The sequence below is a fragment of the Colias philodice genome, chromosome 24, assembly GCF_061535455.1.
Source record: "Colias philodice isolate Cphi_HAF_F1 chromosome 24, ilColPhil1 Martin Lab GWU primary, whole genome shotgun sequence".
Lineage (NCBI taxonomy): Eukaryota > Metazoa > Arthropoda > Insecta > Lepidoptera > Pieridae > Colias > Colias philodice.
This window is the reverse complement of record NC_143109.1, coordinates 4,345,976-4,364,528: the sequence shown is the minus strand read 5'-3', so window position 1 is coordinate 4,364,528 and position 18,553 is coordinate 4,345,976. Positions and strand designations below refer to the sequence as shown.

General features: G+C 33.6%; 1 protein-coding gene and 1 pseudogene across 2 annotated transcripts in view; both read right to left on the bottom strand.

Annotated features, from left to right (window-relative positions):
- The window catches only part of LOC149477694 (uncharacterized), a 67,956-nt pseudogene that overhangs the window by 29,346 nt on the left and 20,057 nt on the right, over positions 1–18,553 (bottom strand). The gene's annotated exons all lie outside the window — the stretch shown is intronic.
- LOC149477695 (uncharacterized) lies at positions 891–6,082 on the bottom strand. The gene has a single exon (XM_089710454.1). It carries the CDS (start codon positions 5,513–5,515, stop codon positions 3,998–4,000), a length of 1,518 nt encoding a protein of 505 aa, XP_089566580.1. The 5' UTR covers positions 5,516–6,082; the 3' UTR covers positions 891–3,997.

Sequence of the window (18,553 nt, the reverse complement as noted above, 5' to 3'; positions counted from 1 at the left end):
TTATATTTAGTTTACTTTCACCTTTGTTTAAGGGCGACCGACTTAATAGAAATAATTTACTTAAATGAAACGAAATGAATTCCTAGAACACTGTGGGTGTTCTATATTCTAGGAATTAATTATAACTGGAATATCATTTCAATAGAATCTTGATAAATGTTCAATTTACAAATACATTCTCAAATGTCCATGTCGAAAGGACGTTTGAATTTATGGCCAGCTACATCACTGGCAGGCAACAAATCGAGCTTCTAAAGATTGATTGGAAATTGAAAACGGTCAGCACTACACATATTTTCTTTCTGTATGAGAATAGAATTAAAAAAGAGCGTGTGTGCCGAGCACACGTGTCAGAATTGAAACTTCTTTCACGAGATTTAAAGATACCAAAATCGTCGCCTTACTGCATGACGTGACGGTATTGCCATGACGCGACTCTGAAATTTTACTCTCAACGCGCCTAAAGAAGTTTCACTTCAACAAACATTTATTTATACAAACACTTTCTTGTCGTTTACATTTGTATGTAAAACGCATTAAAAGATTAGTGACGCGAATACCGTCAACATGTAATTCGACGCGTCATAAACGAACCTACACCTCGTCATAAACAGATTATGAAACATGTTTTTATAAAGGTGTTCCTGGAAAACCCTTGTGACAGTAACATTGCTTTATCTGATGACATCTCTTACATAAACTAGTAGAGATTTAAGTCCTTTGCTATTCCAAATATACAGTTTGAAAGGAGAGTAAACCCTATATTATAAGCCATTAGATAGTTTATAGTATACTTAACGGCACTGGCATTCGTACAACAGATAGGATTTCTTAGAAGACCATAACATAACAAATCATTCTTCACATCTACATTCTCCATCATCTCAAACTCAAACTCAAACATTTATTTATTCAATTAGACTTCTTCTAGAAGCACTTTTGAAACGTCATTAGGTACATATTTTTAACATTTACCACCGATTCGGAAAGCAGTATCTACGGAGAAGAATCGGCAAGAAACTCCATAGTTGCTCTTTTTAATCATATCAGTTTTACAATTTTACAAATTACATATGTAACATCATAATAATTATATTAACATAATATGCCAAAGAACTGTCCTGTGGTTTTTACGCGACAACCCTCCATGGGTTTTTATCGTCCATATATTCCTTAATACTGTAATAGGCTCTCTGAACTAGTACATTTTTTATATAAGTTTTAAATTTAGAACAACTAAACTCTTTAATATTATGAGGAATTCTGTTGTAAAAGCGTATACCTTGACCCATAAATGAATTTTTAACTTTAGCTAGCCGGAAAAATGGCATTTCAATTTTATTTCTGTTTCTTGTGTCATAACAATGTCTATCTCCGACTTTTGTGTGTAAGTAAGCGTTATTGTGTACATATAAAATATTATTAAATATATACTGCGACGGTACAGTAAGGATACCAGTATTCTTAAAGAGATCTCTTAGTGAGTCTCGAGCACGCAAATTATATATAGAGCGTATGGCTCTTTTCTGTAATATAAATATAGTTTCTATATCTGCAGCCCTGCCCCATAGCAGAATTCCATAGGACATTATGCTATGAAAGTAGCTAAAGTAAACCAATCTAGCCGTTTCTTCATCGGTGAGATGCCTTATTCTTCTAACTGCATATGCAGCTGAGCTGAGCTTAGCAGCGGTGGTGGTAACATGGGCCCCCCATTGAAGCTTCTCATCTAATGTCAAACCAAGAAAAACAGTCGATTCCACAGGGTATAATACCTCCCCGTTTAAAATAATATTCCTTTTCACCTTTTTTACATTTGGGAGGATAAATTCTACACAATTTGTTTTTTTTGTATTTAATAGTAAATTATTAGTATTAAACCAATTGGATATGCGTAAAAGAGCAGAGTTTACTTCGTCAACATTTGTGTCATGTCTATCCACATTAAAAATTAATGAGGTGTCATCTGCAAACAGTACTATTTCACACATATCCTCCAAATAATAAGGTAGGTCATTAATATACACTAAGAACAAAAACGGTCCTAAGATAGATCCCTGCGGAACACCTATGTTAATCGGCGCACCGCGAGATTTCTCTCCATTAACGACAACGGTTTGTACCCTGTTCTGAAGATATGAAGCTATGAGATCCTGAGCTAAACCTTTGATACCATAAAAATTTAGTTTCCGTAATAGAGTGGAATGTTCTACACAGTCAAAAGCCTTAGAAAGGTCACAGAATATCCCCAAAGCATTCTTTGAATTTTCCCATGCTTTGTATATATGTGACAAAAGAGCTACTCCGGCATCAGTGGTAGAGCGCCCCTTTGTGAAACCATACTGTTTGGCGTGCAGTAAACCATTTGATGCAAAATGACTACTTAATTGGTTTAAAATTAGTTTCTCGAAGACTTTGCTCAAAGTTGGTAATATGGAAATTGGCCTATAGTTATTACTGTCTTCTTGGTCACCACTTTTAAATAAAGGAATAACTTTGCTAAATTTTAGTAAATCAGGGAATATACCACAGTCACAACACTGATTAAATATAAACGCCAGTTGATTGGCAATGTTTTCTATGATATTATTTACTAAATTTACAGACATACCCCAGAGATCACATGTTTTTTTTAAATTTAATGTTTTAAAAGTTTTAACAATTTCATCAGCAGTCACGTGTCGCAATTCAAATAATTTGTTACACTCAGCAACATGATCCCTCAATAAAGACTCTGCAAGCGCTGAAGACGAATTTAAATTCTTAGTTATACTAGCAGGGATATTACTAAAGAAATCTTCAAAAGCAAGCGCAACATCAGCACTTTTGTCAATGACCCTACCAGAATTGACAAGTTTTATGGTACTATCATTCGATTGGCTTTTGCCCAATTCACCATTAATAATTGTCCAAACCGTTTTAACTTTATTGTCAGAGTTGCGTATTTTATCTCTGACATACAAACTCTTGGCAGTGAGACAAACTTTTTTAAATGTTTTTGAATAATTTCTAACATAACTAAGAAATGACAAGTCTTTGTTATATTGTTTCATACCATATAACTCGTAAAGAACGTTCCTGCATCTGTGTATACTAGGAGTTGCCCATTGGCTGAATGGTAAATCCTTGGTAATAGTTAAAGATTTAATTTTAAATATTTTTTCATATTCACTATGAATGAACTTAAAAAGATTTGTAAACATTTCACAAGGATTTTTATGAAAGGATTGATCATTCAGGTCAGGCAGTTTATTATCAATATTATTTCTGAATGTATGAATGCCTTTCCTAGTTATAGGCCTAACATTAATTCTTTTAATTGTAGGTATGCAATCCCATTCAAAAACTACTTTCTGGCCACAGTGATCCGAAGTTAGCGTGTTGAGATTATATTTTTCTAAACATTTGCAATCACAGTATATATTATCAATACAAGTTGCAGAAGTAGGTGTTATTCGTGTGGGTTCATCAAAAAGTTTATACAGATTAAATGAATGAAACAAATTAACTATTCGTGTTGCCGTTTGTGTGTGTGCAAGTAAATCAATATTAAAATCACCACATACTATTACCTTCTTTTTACTCCTGCCTAAACGCTTTAATATTTCTTCCATGACTGTCTCAAACAAATTATAGTCACTGGAAGGAGGTCTGTATACGCAAACAATAATGTAACGCTCAAGCTCAACACAGGACAGTTCAATGGTGCGTTCTACAGAAAGGCTAACAATGTCAGTTCGTTCCTTGCATTTTAAACTATTGTGTACAAAAATAAGAGAACCTCCATGAATAGCATTTGTCCTAAAGTATATACTTTTTAATTTATAATTATCAATATTTATTAACAACTGACATTGTTTAAGCCAATGTTCTGTTACACAAAATATTTTAATTCTATTATGATTTAAAAATAATTCTATTTCTAATAATTTGCTAGCCAAGCCTTGAATATTTTGATGTACAATGGAAAAAGGCTGCTTAGCTGTTGTCTTACATACTAGTTTAAATCTAGCTTAGGGCTAGTTTGTCTATTAACACTTAACCTAGGTTGATGTATATAATTACTACTACATAAAATTATAGTAGATCGATGGTCTGCTACTGAACATGTATCAGACTGGTTAATAATTTTATATGCTATTAACATAGCAAGTTCTCTCTTATATCTAGATGGCAGATACACTGTATTCCTTGTCAAACAAAAAGATTTTGTACAAGAATTTATGTCAAAATATATAAATGCATCACTATGATGATTTGTTAAGTTATATAATTTTAAGTTAATATTATAGATAAATCTATTTTGATTTTGTGTCAAACCAGGCAAATATGGTAATGTACACAACATAAATTTGCATTTTGTTTCACTACTAATTTTCAACATTTTTTGAAATCCTATATCAATGTCATGTTTTTTTAAATTAAAACTATCTCCGTATAATATAACAACAATACTATTTTCATTAAAACTAAAATTATCTAATGAATTCATGATATATGTAAATGAACTATTAGGAGTGCAAAAATTGGTTACTTTATGCCCTAAGTTGTTAAGCAAAGCGCCAAATCCCTGACCTATATTATCTGACAACACAATAATTTCCTGCGTGGAAAGATGTTTTGTTTTACAAGATGAAATTGTTGCCATTGGTTGAATACTATGTATGTCAGTGCAGTCAATGGGCTTATGGGGCGACGGTTGCTCATTGTCACTTATGGAACACTGACATACATAGTTATTGGTCATGGACTCGAAGCGATCCATATTTTCATTGCTTAACTTTATTAAGTAATCTGCCTCTTTTATGTGTTCAGTAATTTGTAACTGGGCAGCAGAATATTCTTGTTTGAGGTCATGTAATGTATCATTTAATGAGTCTATTTTCTCCTGAAGTTCAGTAGTTTCTACTTCATATATCATTTTATAATGTTCTAAGTCCCTATGATATCTATCTAACTCTTTCAAAAGGCTTTTATTTTTATTTTGCAATTGTGCTACATTTTTTAATGAAAACCTATTTCTAATAACTGATTTAGTGCGTTTAATAAACCTACTTAATTTGAGAAATTTTTTTAATTTGTTGTGTGAATTCAACTTGATTTTTCTATTGTTTTCAAAGCCACTTAACTGTCCACATTCAAGCAGTTCACCAAAAAGACTGTTGGATGAATTGCATAGCCGCTTGGAGTTATCCTCCTGAACCTCCATTAAACTGCATTCCAGTTCAACGATACGACTGAGAGCCTTCTCGTGGTCATTGGAACACTGTTGGAAGCTGTCAACAAGGTCTTGAAGGGCTGTGCATTTGTTTTGGCTGTCCATATATTGAGTGTGGAGTTCAGCTAGCTCGGCCTTCAGACTAGTATTTTTGTTTATTATTTGCTGGATTTCTACCTCATGTTCTTCTCTCTCCTGCAAGAGTTGTTCACACAGGGATTGTGAAGCCTTTAAATCCTGTAGTGTGGCCTTTAGTTTGTTTTCCATATCTTTGGCCACTGCCTTGCGGGTCAGCATGTTGTAATTTTAGTTGCTGAAACAGGTGAAATAGATGTTAAAAAGTGTATATAATAATATGATACAATTAAAACAATTTTGCTTGTGTTAGATAGGCTCAATATGGTTTAATTATTAGAAAAGAGTAGATAGTGAATGGATAAGATAAGGTTTTGTATTAGAACTGAAGTATATTTTGTCTGGAGCTATTAGTTTTTGTCCTCTAAATTGCTTCCAACTTGTCAAGCAAAGTGAGACGATAACTATGCGCTCATGTATTTATTGTGACGTTACTCATAAAATATGAGCAGTGTTATTAGTTTAAATGAATGTGAATGTTGTGTGTATCTTTAAATAAGATATATTAAAACTAGTACTCCCCTGGTTTATCCAAGAAGAAATTCGAATTTGAATTTCCGTTGCCGTTGACATCCACGTTATACAAAACGCAGCTTCAGTCACGTAATTATACGTATTTCACATTAAATAACACTTGTACGTTGATAAGATAGTTTACTATTACTAATTTATACTGTTTTTACAAGTAATTATTGAATTTAATATGATTTTTGAATTTAAAACTAAGGAGCTGATATTTAACTAAGGAGCTATATTGATCTATTAAAACAATCATATTTCTATAGCTCTACAGTCGTGTGACGTCATCGGTTTTGGCTGAATATTTAGCAAACCCCAAGCAAAGGGTTATTGGCTGTATGTCAACAAACGTAACCATCAACCACGGTACATAAGAACGGTAAACAACCGTCGAATCGATATAAGACTGATAGAGCGGAATACAGTTTGATTAGCGGTTTTACGGGTATTGCTTACTCGTCGAGTCTATTTATAAAGGACTAGCAATGCCCTGCGGTTTCACCCGCATAGATAGCGATATCGTTACAGTGAAAAGTCTACTATAGGTCGGACTATAGGTTTAATTTTTAATCACATGAAAATCACCTTTACCCCGTCCCGCACTACGGCCTTTTTTTTTTTTTTAGTGGGGAAATCTTTCATAGATACCCACGGCCTCCGGGGGAGGGGCCGTGGGTTATGTCGGATTCCTACCGACCAAAACCCCACTGTGTTCCGTCAAGACGCATATTGGTAGAATTCCTCCGTGACCCCCCCCCGCACTACGGCCTGCTCGAACAGTATACCTACTATTTTCTGTAGATTGACACTTTTAAAAATTCGCTATATCTTTTGAATGGAATATCCAATTCTTTTCATTTAAAAAGTATTTTGCTGGTATTGAAACAGTCTATAATAAAACATCATTTAATGGGATAAGGATTAATATATGTGTATGGATAACATGGTTTGATTACTGTCGGCACTTCTATTTACTTTGAAAACGTAAAAAAGTTGTTGTAGTAACATAACTACTGAAGATGGACATATGGTATCGCGGACTTTCTTGTAGATATTGATCCATTCTATAATACCGCAGAACATTTTTTTGTTCTATCTTCAATAGATTCCGCAGCGCACGCGATGACAGAAGTTTTATTGAGGATTTTTTTACACCTTGGGTTACATTATTGCATTTTTGGTAAGGATCTCTAATTTTTTTGAAAATGCAATATAGCCTATGTTGCTCAGTAAAGATGCAGCTTTCTAATGGTGAAAGAATTTTTGAAATCGGTCCAGTAGTTTTTGCGTGAAAACCATACATACATACATACATACATACTTACAAACTTTTCCTCTTTATAATATTAGTATAGAAGTATAGATTTATTATAAAATACATGAATATGACAGCAGTTTTGCAGATTTGCGCCCTTGAAGTTCTTTAAATGAATATGAAAACGTTAAAATCTTTATGCGTTTTACGCAAATGATTACCTTGTCTAAGGACTGATTAGGTATGTGGAAAAGATATGAAAAACAACTCATATCTATACTAATATTATAAAGCTGAAGAGTTTGTTTGTTTGTTTGAACGCGCTAATCTCGGGAACTACTGGTCCGATTTAAAAAATTCTTTCGGTGTTAGATAGCTCATTTATCGAGGAAGGCTTTTAGGCTATATATCATCACGCTACGACCAACAGGAGTGGAGCTACGGGGGTGAAACCGCGCGGAGCAGCTAGTGTTTTTATACATTAAATACAGAAACAATGTTAAGTATAGACATTTGAAACGTAATCAAAACAAAGTTGCTTAATCTAAAAAAAACCTGAAACCTTAAGTAAAATGAGCCCTAAGCGTTTATGGTATTTGATAGGGGTAATCGAGATTTCCAGAAGGTTCCAGAATTCGAGGTCAATGTTATCCCATAAATTTTTTTCAAACAAAAATGCTTTTTATTTTTAGAAGCTGTAGGTCGAATATATAAATGGATACTTAACAAAAGTCTGGATCGTGGATATCACATGATCTGAGATCAAATTGTTTAACAATACATTGCAAAATCTGAAGAAATTCAAGGTTTCTTTTACGTCCTCACTTATCGATCTTTTATTTACGAGAAAACTCGAGTACAACGAATAAAGAGAATAATACTTTGTCTTCATCGAGAACCAAACTGAAGACTCTTTAATTTTCTGACACAACTAAGTGAATAAATACAAGTGCCTATGGCATTACGTTTTGTTAGATTTATTTTTATATCAAAAAGAATTGATTTCTTTGCAGGAAAGCTATAGTTATTATTTATAAGAACATCGAAGAAAAGAACGAAGAAGTTATAATAGAACTGTGAATAGCTCTATATTTGTACCTTTAATCATTCCCAAATTTAGAGTCAGTGCAGATTTTAGGATAACGTGTTTTTGAGAACCGTATTTCACCCCAATATGTACACCATTACTGCGTTCTGTAGAAACAATTGGAATTGAAGTACCACTCATTTGAAAAGCATTTCTTTTATAATTTATATTTGAAGGTAAGTTCTTAATAATTCTTATCAGTCCCTTTGAATTCCATCTCCGATTCGAGCCACACATTACTAGGTATACAAAAACTGAAAATGAAGATTTTAGATACCTATTTGCAAACATCGTTTTCAAATACGCATTTACATTTCCAATCAATTGAAAACCAGCCGTGTTATAATCCAATACGGTGCATAATTAAACGTTAGATACGGTGGTTTGGCAAACCGCAGTCGATTGCGTGCTTGCCTGTTAGGCGCGGGACATATACAAGCGGCGCGGCGCGCATCGGGCGCGCTGTTGGCGTCCGAAAATGATATTTATATAGAGTGGTTAAATGCATTTTCTTCATGCATAATTTAGTAAAATTATGTTTTTTGTGCTAAAAGAGATTTGAAAGTAACGATTTTGTTTTGATAATTCCTTGTAAGTAAATAGCGAGGATAACCCCACGATTGCAAATATATCTTTGTTGGAAATGTTGGAATTTACTTGGAAAATTTTATAGTACTTTTAAAGTAATTTTAAAGTAGTACTGGTGTAATGATGGAAGAAAAGAAGGTTAAAATAACACAAAATTTATATTGTACTAGCGGTCCGCCCCGGCTTCGCCCGTGGTACATATTTCGCAATAAAAGGTAGCCTATGTTCTTTCTCAGGGTCTAAAGATTATCTGTGCCAAATTTCATCAAAATCGGTCCAGTACCTAGTTTATGCGTGAAAACCATACATACATACATACATACATACATACATACAAACCTTTCCTCTTTATAATATTAGTATAGATAAAATATGGTTTTCAAACACAGGTTTACATTTAAACCATATAAATCTTATCATTAAAATCTCAGTTCAAAAGTATTTACAGTACTGATCATTCCACAATATTATTACAATTACAAATAAATAAAAAACACAATCAAAATCAGGATTATCTTTATTTCTGACATTGTAAATACATGGGAACTTTCATTATGCTCTTCTTCATTTTCACTTTCCCTACTGCCATCACCTGTGTAAATCATTTCATCGATTAATTCAATTATTCACCTTTAAAAACAAAACGAAGAAGGGTATGTAATAGCAGCTCTATATAATTCCACACAGAGAGAACACATTTTTGACTGACAGGCTACCGTCTCCTACCACCCGATTTGTTTTTGATTGTGTATGACCGTGAATTGACCTCTATTTGGATGCGATGGGGGAAGCGCGCCTGCGGTACGCCCGCGGCGCAACCGTGGCGTGCCGCCTCGTCGCCTGTCCAAAATTCTTTCATACAAAATGTATAAGAAGGACGTGGTGCAAAACAGATTCAAGAGGTGCGCTTATGGCACGCCCGCGCCCGCGCCGCTTGTGTTTGACCCGCGCCTAAACCATCCATTGGTATAACATGCTTCTGCTATTAAATACCTATTGGGAAGTAAAATTTGACGTTACTAGGCAATGAGACTAAATTTTAAGCTATTGAATTAGAGATATATTATGAAGAAATTTAATAAGAAAATTGCAGCGACGACAATGTGGCTTAAAAATGATTTCATGTAGATAAGTTTTGAAAAATGTGGAACAAAGGCTTAATTTTTTTATATATTTAATATTTATACCGCGTTAATTTATCAATGTATAAATCTATCTGTAAACTGGGTATATACTTATCATTTAATGTCCAAAACCATCCCCTTTAATATGCATCTTCTCGATTTATTTTTCGCATATTATTCATGTCATATAACCATGAAGAAAACCCCACGTGTACTTAAGGAGCCCGTTTAATTCACGTCTTAGCCTTTATAATTCACAGTAATAATCTAATTAGCTCTTATAGATAGTCATCTAATTGTACCAGCTTATGTAATTATCGGAAGCGTTATAACATTTGTACAAGGTGCGTACACCTATACATACGCGTTTATCACGCAGATTTCTGCCTTAAATATTACACAGTTATGTATTTGTGTATATGTACATGTTTTCATGTTTACATGTTTTCATTCATTTACGACGACCGACGGACCAACCCGCAAAGCGGGGGCAATCAAAGAAAGTTCACAAATATACTATACTTGGGTATAGTATATTTTTGAACTTTCGTCTTATTGTGGATAAGGTTAAATGTATTTCACATCTGTTTACCGATCGACCTTTGGCAACATTTTGTCTATCGGTTATCGAACCCGAAATTAGATGGAGAAATATTGCAACGGATATTGAATTCATGATTTATGGCATTTCTTACATCACATATACTTTATAAGAAAAGATTATTTTAAACGAGCCGAATACTAGCTTTGTTAGCAGAATAAATAACTTGATCAATGGATTTTCTTAACCATTTTCACAAATATTTTCTTTCTATAGATTTTTCTATTTGCTTTGAATTATTTTTATGGAGGAGGAGGTTCTATAAAGTAAAAACATTAACCTGCAAATACCGTTGCGATTAAAACGTAAAATTTTAACAACTAGGTATATATTTTATTCATGTACATTTTATTAATGGCCCACAGCTATTAACAATTTTCTAATAATTAACACTGTGATAATAACGATTATAGCCCATATTTCATTGAAATAAGAACTAAATCTCTTTACACAATAAATCTCAACGGTTATCAATACAAGTTTTTGTGTGCCGTTGTACCACATTACTATTTGCTTTTGAACTTTGACTTTTGACTTTGTTACTATGCTGTATTGTGTTAGATGTATTTATTCGTTTAATGTGATTATAAAACATTTAATAATAACAATAAATCAATACATAAAGAGGCCGTTTGTACAAATAGGAAGACGTACATATCTACTCTATTCGTAAAAATATTGTTGTGTATCATTATCAATAAATTTAACCTATGAACGTGTTACAAAATGGAGATCATTTAAAAGTACAATATTATTGTTGGTTTGTTACAGTCTTTAGTTTACGGACATTCACGACATAAGACACGGTATCTCTTCATCCATAGGTACTTTGAACATCTTGAAATAAACACATTATCTGATCACATCCGAAAATAAAAAATAATAAGCTAAATTGAATAACATAATAAACATCCAACTAATTTAAAAGAAGAAAAATCGCGGTTCAAATTATTTCGCTGAATGAATATAATGAATTAACCTTTGATATAAATCTCAAATTGCCCTTTTTCAAGTTATAAACAGGTATGCATTTGACCTCAATCCGAGGCACTAAGCACTAGGCAGGTATGAGGTCATCCGAGACGCCCTTCCTTTTATCTCGCACGAATCTAACGATATATAGCCACTTGATTAACATATTCCTAAAGACATCTTGAAATATCGCATGGAAACTCTCATAAAACGTCGTAGAAGGAATAATGTAAAACTTTCAGTACTTTATCTTATAAATTTATTGGTGTCTTGCATGTGCACGGAATCTAAAACGAAACGTGGAAGATGAAAGCTTCTCTCGAGTTTTTAATTCACGTGAGCTCGAAAGAGATTTTATTTTTTGAGAAAGTCTTTAAACAAAACTTTCTTGGGAAGTTCAAAATTACTCCATATGTTGCTAAAGGATCTACCACTTCAGTATTTACTATTTACCTTTACGATCCTGTGTACTTAGCTGAAAGCCTTTCAACTTTAACTCTAATTCTTTCCTTGAAACGAACGTCTCAACCCTGTATATGAATTCGACTTTTTCAACACTGGACGTTAACTACAAAAAATCAAAACGGTTTTTTAAATAATTTCTCCATTATGGCCAATGTTCGTAAAGATGTACCAGAGAGGTCTGCTTACGTCAGTTCTGGCCACTTAATAATAGGCAGACAGCTTTTCACAGTCGTTTAAGCTTTTAGGAATAAATGCACGAGCAAATGAGGGTCGTGTTAGAGGGACTAACAGGCACTTCTGCTAGGATTTAGGTGGCATAATTTGATGTTTTATAAGAGAGACATCTGACGTGAGGCTTGAAGATTGTTTACAAACATATACATGAATACTTTCTCGTCTTGAAATATTTGCATTAAAAGCAGAGTGTTGTACAACTGTTTCTAATATACGAGTGCTTTTTGCTTACAATTTTCTGTGCATAAACGCGTTTCACGCAACTTCTTTGTTTGAATAATAAATCCAACACTAATCACATACGCATTGCAAATTCAACCCTATTACCTTGTGAAACACCTAGCCCGCTATATTATCCATAATCTAGCGAAACTTCGCAAACTACGGTCCATTCTAACAAAAGCATTAACTATATTCTCACACGACAGTTCCCATAACGAGCACTAACTTGTATAACAACATAGTGTTGGACTTTGGCACACGTAGGTAACTGACTTCTCACTCACAACTTATGTATAGGTAGGTAGCTACTTATGCTGCATTTATAGATGGTGATTCATCTGATTTCAATGGACAAAAACGAGTCCGAAGCACGTGCGAGCGCCGCGTCTTTCCAAACTATACAAGGCCAGTACGCAACCATAGGAAACTAATCACGTATAGTTTGGAAATAACTTTTTCACAAAGTTCTTCCAATATATACAACAGCAGTACGCAAATACTCGCGTATACTTTGTAGTGAAGTAAGTAAGAATAGCGCTCCAAAATATACAGCGCCAGTACGCATGCGGAATAATCGTGTATGTTTCGGAGTAAGCGCGGCGTCTTTCCATTTCTTGCGTTTATATTATTGTATTGCTGTTTTGAAATCTATTATTAAAATGCATGTGTATTGTGTATATAATGATGCTTGTGTCTTCGTTCCCGACTATACTGCACGACTTACAAATTGATAATAGTGCTAAAATGTAAGAGTCTAATAATTCCAGAAGAAGATGGTTGCGAACCGACGGAGCCCCGCTTCGCGGGGCTCCTATTTTTGTGTAGTTGAAAAAAAACACGAACCTAACCTAACCCATAGGTCATCCTTATATCTGTTACCTATTTATTTTTCTAAGCTTACCTAATAATATTAATATTATTCCATATTTTACTGAATCAATCAACAAGAATAAAAGTAGATAGATATAGCTACAAGTCTTTGATTGCCTATATATTTATTATTTCGCTCAAGCGTAAGTGTTGTAGTAGCTATATTTAATTATACAAATTTATTATTTTGCGTACTGATCGTGTATAGTTTGGAACGAAGAAGCAAGCATCCGCGTTACAAAGTATACACGATCAGTACGCAAAATTCGTGTATATGTTATAGGCAAACTCCGAAGCTCCGGCGCTCCTAGGTTGGACTGGTCAATCCTCAGGTCAGACTGAATGACTTAGTCAAAGTCCAAACAAATATAAATTTTCGGCCTTTGACTAAACAATTTTCGTCAAACCTGGGAGAGACTAATTTGGTCAGGCAAACGTCAAAACACAATTATATTAAATCGGGGTTTGACGAGTCAAACTCCGTTATAGGTATGAAGTGTCTTATCTTCGTATATTTGGAAGCATTTTATCATTTAAGCAGCTTTCAAGTCTTAAGAACCGCTTAACTCTGCCAGTTCTGACACCTGATTGGTCAGCTTACGTGATTTTCACTTTTATATTTGAGATGCTTTGAGAGAATGCCGTGTGGCATTAGGCCCGCCTTTTGTACGATGTGCAATATAGTATAAAATAAATAAATAAATGCTTTGGAATATACGGAGGTTAGTTTGTATAAGATTAAGTATAAAAAAATAACATTTTTAAAATTTTGATGTTTATTGTTTTAATAATTTCTTAAGTAATTAAAATGAAAAATTAATCATTTTTCTGACATGGTGAGTTAATTCCGTTTGACTTTTAAAGAGATTACTATGATCAATGCTCGAAATATTGAAAAAAAAGGAGATTAATTTGTATTAATTTGATATTATTATATATAGAGACATTATGAACCTGTTTAAACATGTTCAGATCAACGTTTGACCGAGAATTGCAGTCGCTTCTAGGATTGCAACCGCTCACCCCCCCAACCGAGCGCCAGCTGACGTTCACGAGGCTTTATAATACTATACTCTCATGCGTCTGACGAATTATCTCTTGAGAGGAAATAGTTAACCAAATTTGCACCTGGCTCCCTAACTAGTACTAGTAATTATTTATAAAAACACCGACGAAAGGAACGAAAAAGTTATATGTAATAGAACTGTGAATAGCTCTATATTTGTACCTTTAATCATTCCCAAATTTAGTCTGTGATTTTAGGATAACGTGATTGTAAAATTTTAACCGTATTTCACCCCAATATGTACACCATTCCTGTGTTCTGTAGAATCAATAGGAATTGAAGTACCACTCATTTGAAAAGCATTTCTTTTATAATTTATATTTGAAGGTAAGTTCTTAACAATTCTTATCAGTCCCTTTGAATTCCATCTCCGATTCGAGCCACACATTACTATACAAAAACTGAAAATGAAGATTTTAGATACCTATTTACAAAACTATTTCAGATACGCATCTACATTTCCAATCAATTGAAAACCAACCGTGTTATAATCCAATACGGTGCATAATTAAACGTTAGATACGCTACGTTCGGTGGTTTGGCAAACCGCAGTCGATTGAGTGCTTGCCTGTAAACCATCCATTGGTATAACATGCTTCTGCTATTAAATACCTATTGGGAAGTAAAATTTGACGTTACTAGGCAATGAGACTAAATTTTAAGCTATTGAATTAGAGATATATGTTGAAGAAATTTAATAAGAAAATTGCAGCAGACGACACTGTGGCTTAAAAATGATTTCATGTAGATAAGTTTTGAAAAATGTGGAACAAAGGCTTAATTTTGTATATATTTATACCGCTTTAATTTATCAATGTATAAATCTATCTGTAAACTGGGTATATACTTATCATTTAATGTCCAAAACCATCCCCTTTAATATGCATCTTCTCGATTTATTTTTCGCATATTATTCATGTCATATAACCATGAAGAAAACCCCACGTGTACTTAAGGAGCCCGTTTAATTCACGTCTTAGCCTTTATAATTCACAGTAATAATCTAATTAGCTCTTATAGATAGTCATCTAATTGTACCAGCTTATGTAATTATCGGAAGCGTTATAACATTTGTACAAGGTGCGTACACCTATACATACGCGTTTATCACGCAGGTTTCTGCCTTAAATATTACACAGTTATGTATTTGTGTATATGTACATGTTTTCATGTTTACATGTTTTCATGTATACATGTTTTCATTCATTTACGACGACCGACGGGTTGGTCACCCGCAAAGCGGGGGCAATCAACGAAAGTTCACAAATATACTATACTTGGGTATAGTATATTTTTGAACTTTCGTCTTATTGTGGATAAGGTTAAATGTATTTCACATCTGTTTACCAATCGACCTTTGGCAACATTTTGTCTATCGGTTATCGAACCCGAAATTAGATGGAGAAATATTGCAACGGATATTGAATTCATGATTTATGGCATTTCTTACATCACATATACTTTATAAGAAAAGATTATTTTAAACGAGCCGAATACTAGCTTTGTTAGCAGAATAAATAACTTGATCAATGGATTTTCTTAACCATTATCGCAAATATTTCTATAGATTTTTCTATTTGTTTTGAATTATTTTTATGGAGGAGGAGGTTCTATAAAGTACCTAAAAACATTAACCTGCAAATACCTACCGTTGCAATTAAAACGTAAAATTTTAACAACTATATATTTTATTCATGTACATTTTATTAATGGCCCATAGCTATTAACAATTTTCTAATAATTAACACTGTGATAATAACGATTATAGCCCATATTTCATTGAAATAAGAACTAAATCTCTTTACACAATAAATCTCAACGGTTATCAATACAAGTTTTTGTGTGCCGTTGTACCACATTACTATTTGCTTTTGAACTTTGACTTTTGACTTTGTTACTATGCTGTATTGTGTTAGATGTATTTATTCGTTTAATGTGATTATAAAACATTTAATAATAACAATAAATCAATACATAAAGAGGCCGTTTGTACAAATAGGAAGACGTACATATCTACTCTATTCGTAAAAATATTGTTGTGTATCATTATCAATAAATTTAACCTATGAACGTGTTACAAAATGGAGATCATTTAAAAGTACAATATTATTGTTGGTTTGTTACAGTCTTTAGTTTACGGACATTCACGACATAAGACACGGTATCTCTTCATCCATAGGTACTTTGAACATCTTGAAATAAACACATTATCTGATCACATCCGAAAATAAAAAATAATAAGCTAAATTGAATAACATAATAAACATCCAACTAATTTAAAAGAAGAAAAATCGCGGTTCAAATTATTTCGCTGAATGAATATAATGAATTAACCTTTGATATAAATCTCAAATTGCCCTTTTTCAAGTTATAAACAGGTATGCATTTGACCTCAATCCGAGGCACTAAGCACTAGGCAGGTATGAGGTCATCCGAGACGCCCTTCCTTTTATCTCGCACGAATCTAACGATATATAGCCACTTGATTAACATATTCCTAAAGACATCTTGAAATATCGCATGGAAACTCTCATAAAACGTCGTAGAAGGAATAATGTAAAACTTTCAGTACTTTATCTTATAAATTTATTGGTGTCTTGCATGTGCACGGAATCTAAAACGAAACGTGGAAGATGAAAGCTTCTCTCGAGTTTTTAATTCACGTGAGCTCGAAAGAGATTTTATTTTTTGAGAAAGTCTTTAAACAAAACTTTCTTGGGAAGTTCAAAATTACTCTATATGTTGCTAAAGGATCTACCACTTCAGTATTTACTATTTACCTTTACGATCCTGTGTACTTAGCTGAAAGCCTTTCAACTTTAACTGTATTCTCTCCTTGAAACGAACGTCTCAACCCTGTATATGAATTCGACTTTTTAAACACTGGACGTTTTTCAAAAAATCAAAACGGTTTTTTAAATAATTTCTCCATTATACCCAATGTTCGTAAAAATGTACCAGAGAGGTCTGCTTACGTTGGTTCTGGCCACTTAATAATAGGCAGACAGCTTTTCACAGTCGTTTAAGCTTTTAGGAATAAATGCACGAGCAAATGAGGGTCGTATTAGAGGGACTAACAGGCACTTCTGCTAGGATTTAGGTGGCATAATTTGATGTTTTATAAGAGAGACATCTGACGTGAGGCTTGAAGATTGTTTACAAACATATAGGTACATGAATACTTTCTCGTCTTGAAATATTTGCATTAAAAGCAGAGTGTTGTACAACTGTTTCTAATATACGAGTGCTTTTTGCTTACAATTTTCTGTGGATAAACGCGTTTCACGCAACTTCTTTGTTTGAATAATAAATCCAACACTAATCACATACGCATTGCAAATTCAACCCTATTACCTTGCGAAACACCTAGCCCGCTATATTATCCATAATCTAGCGAAACTTCGCAAACTACGATCCATTCTAACAAAAGCATTAACTATATTCTCACACGACAGTTACCATAACGAGCACTAACTTGTATAACAACATAGTGTTGGACTTTGGCACACGTAGGTAACTGACTTCTCACAACTTGTGTAGGTAGGTAGCTACTTATGCTGCATTTATAGATGGTGATTCATCTGATTTCAATGGACAAAAACGAGTCCGAAGCACGTGCGAGCGCTTAAAGGTAGACAAAGAAATTTTCGCTCACTTCGAGCTGATTTGAACCTAAATTCTAGATCTTTGCATATAATTTTTATATAGCGTTGGAATTTGTATTCTGAAAACACGACAGTCGTTTAGCTATGAAAAACTGCATCAATGTTTTAGTCATTTTGACGAAATTAGCGCATAATTTTTCTAACAAATGAAGAAATGCCAACCCTATACCTTGTCTTTGATCAGTGCTTAAGATTAATTATATGACCTGATCTCTTTACTTTCCAGATGCAAGAAGTACACGCTAACATGGTGTGAACAGCCCTGTCACCTTGTACCTACCAAACAAATATTGGAGTGGCGCTAATCTATCATCAAGAATTCAAGACTAAAAAGTATAGCTTTGAAGTACCACTAATTACAACCACTGCTTGGCTCAAAGCCAGCAACTACACAATGAGAATTACCATTAAATACGTCGTACGTACGAATCATATACTTGCAAGCAAAAAAATATGTTCATAAAATTCATTTGCCCTTTTATTATGCGACCATATAGTTTAAAACTTCCATAAAATATGATCTAAATATAAT

Excerpts from the sequence above, each read along its gene's own strand:
- LOC149477695 (XM_089710454.1), bottom strand. The coding sequence starts at position 5,515 with ATGCTGACCCGCAAGGCAGTGGCCAAAGATATGGAAAACAAACTAAAG.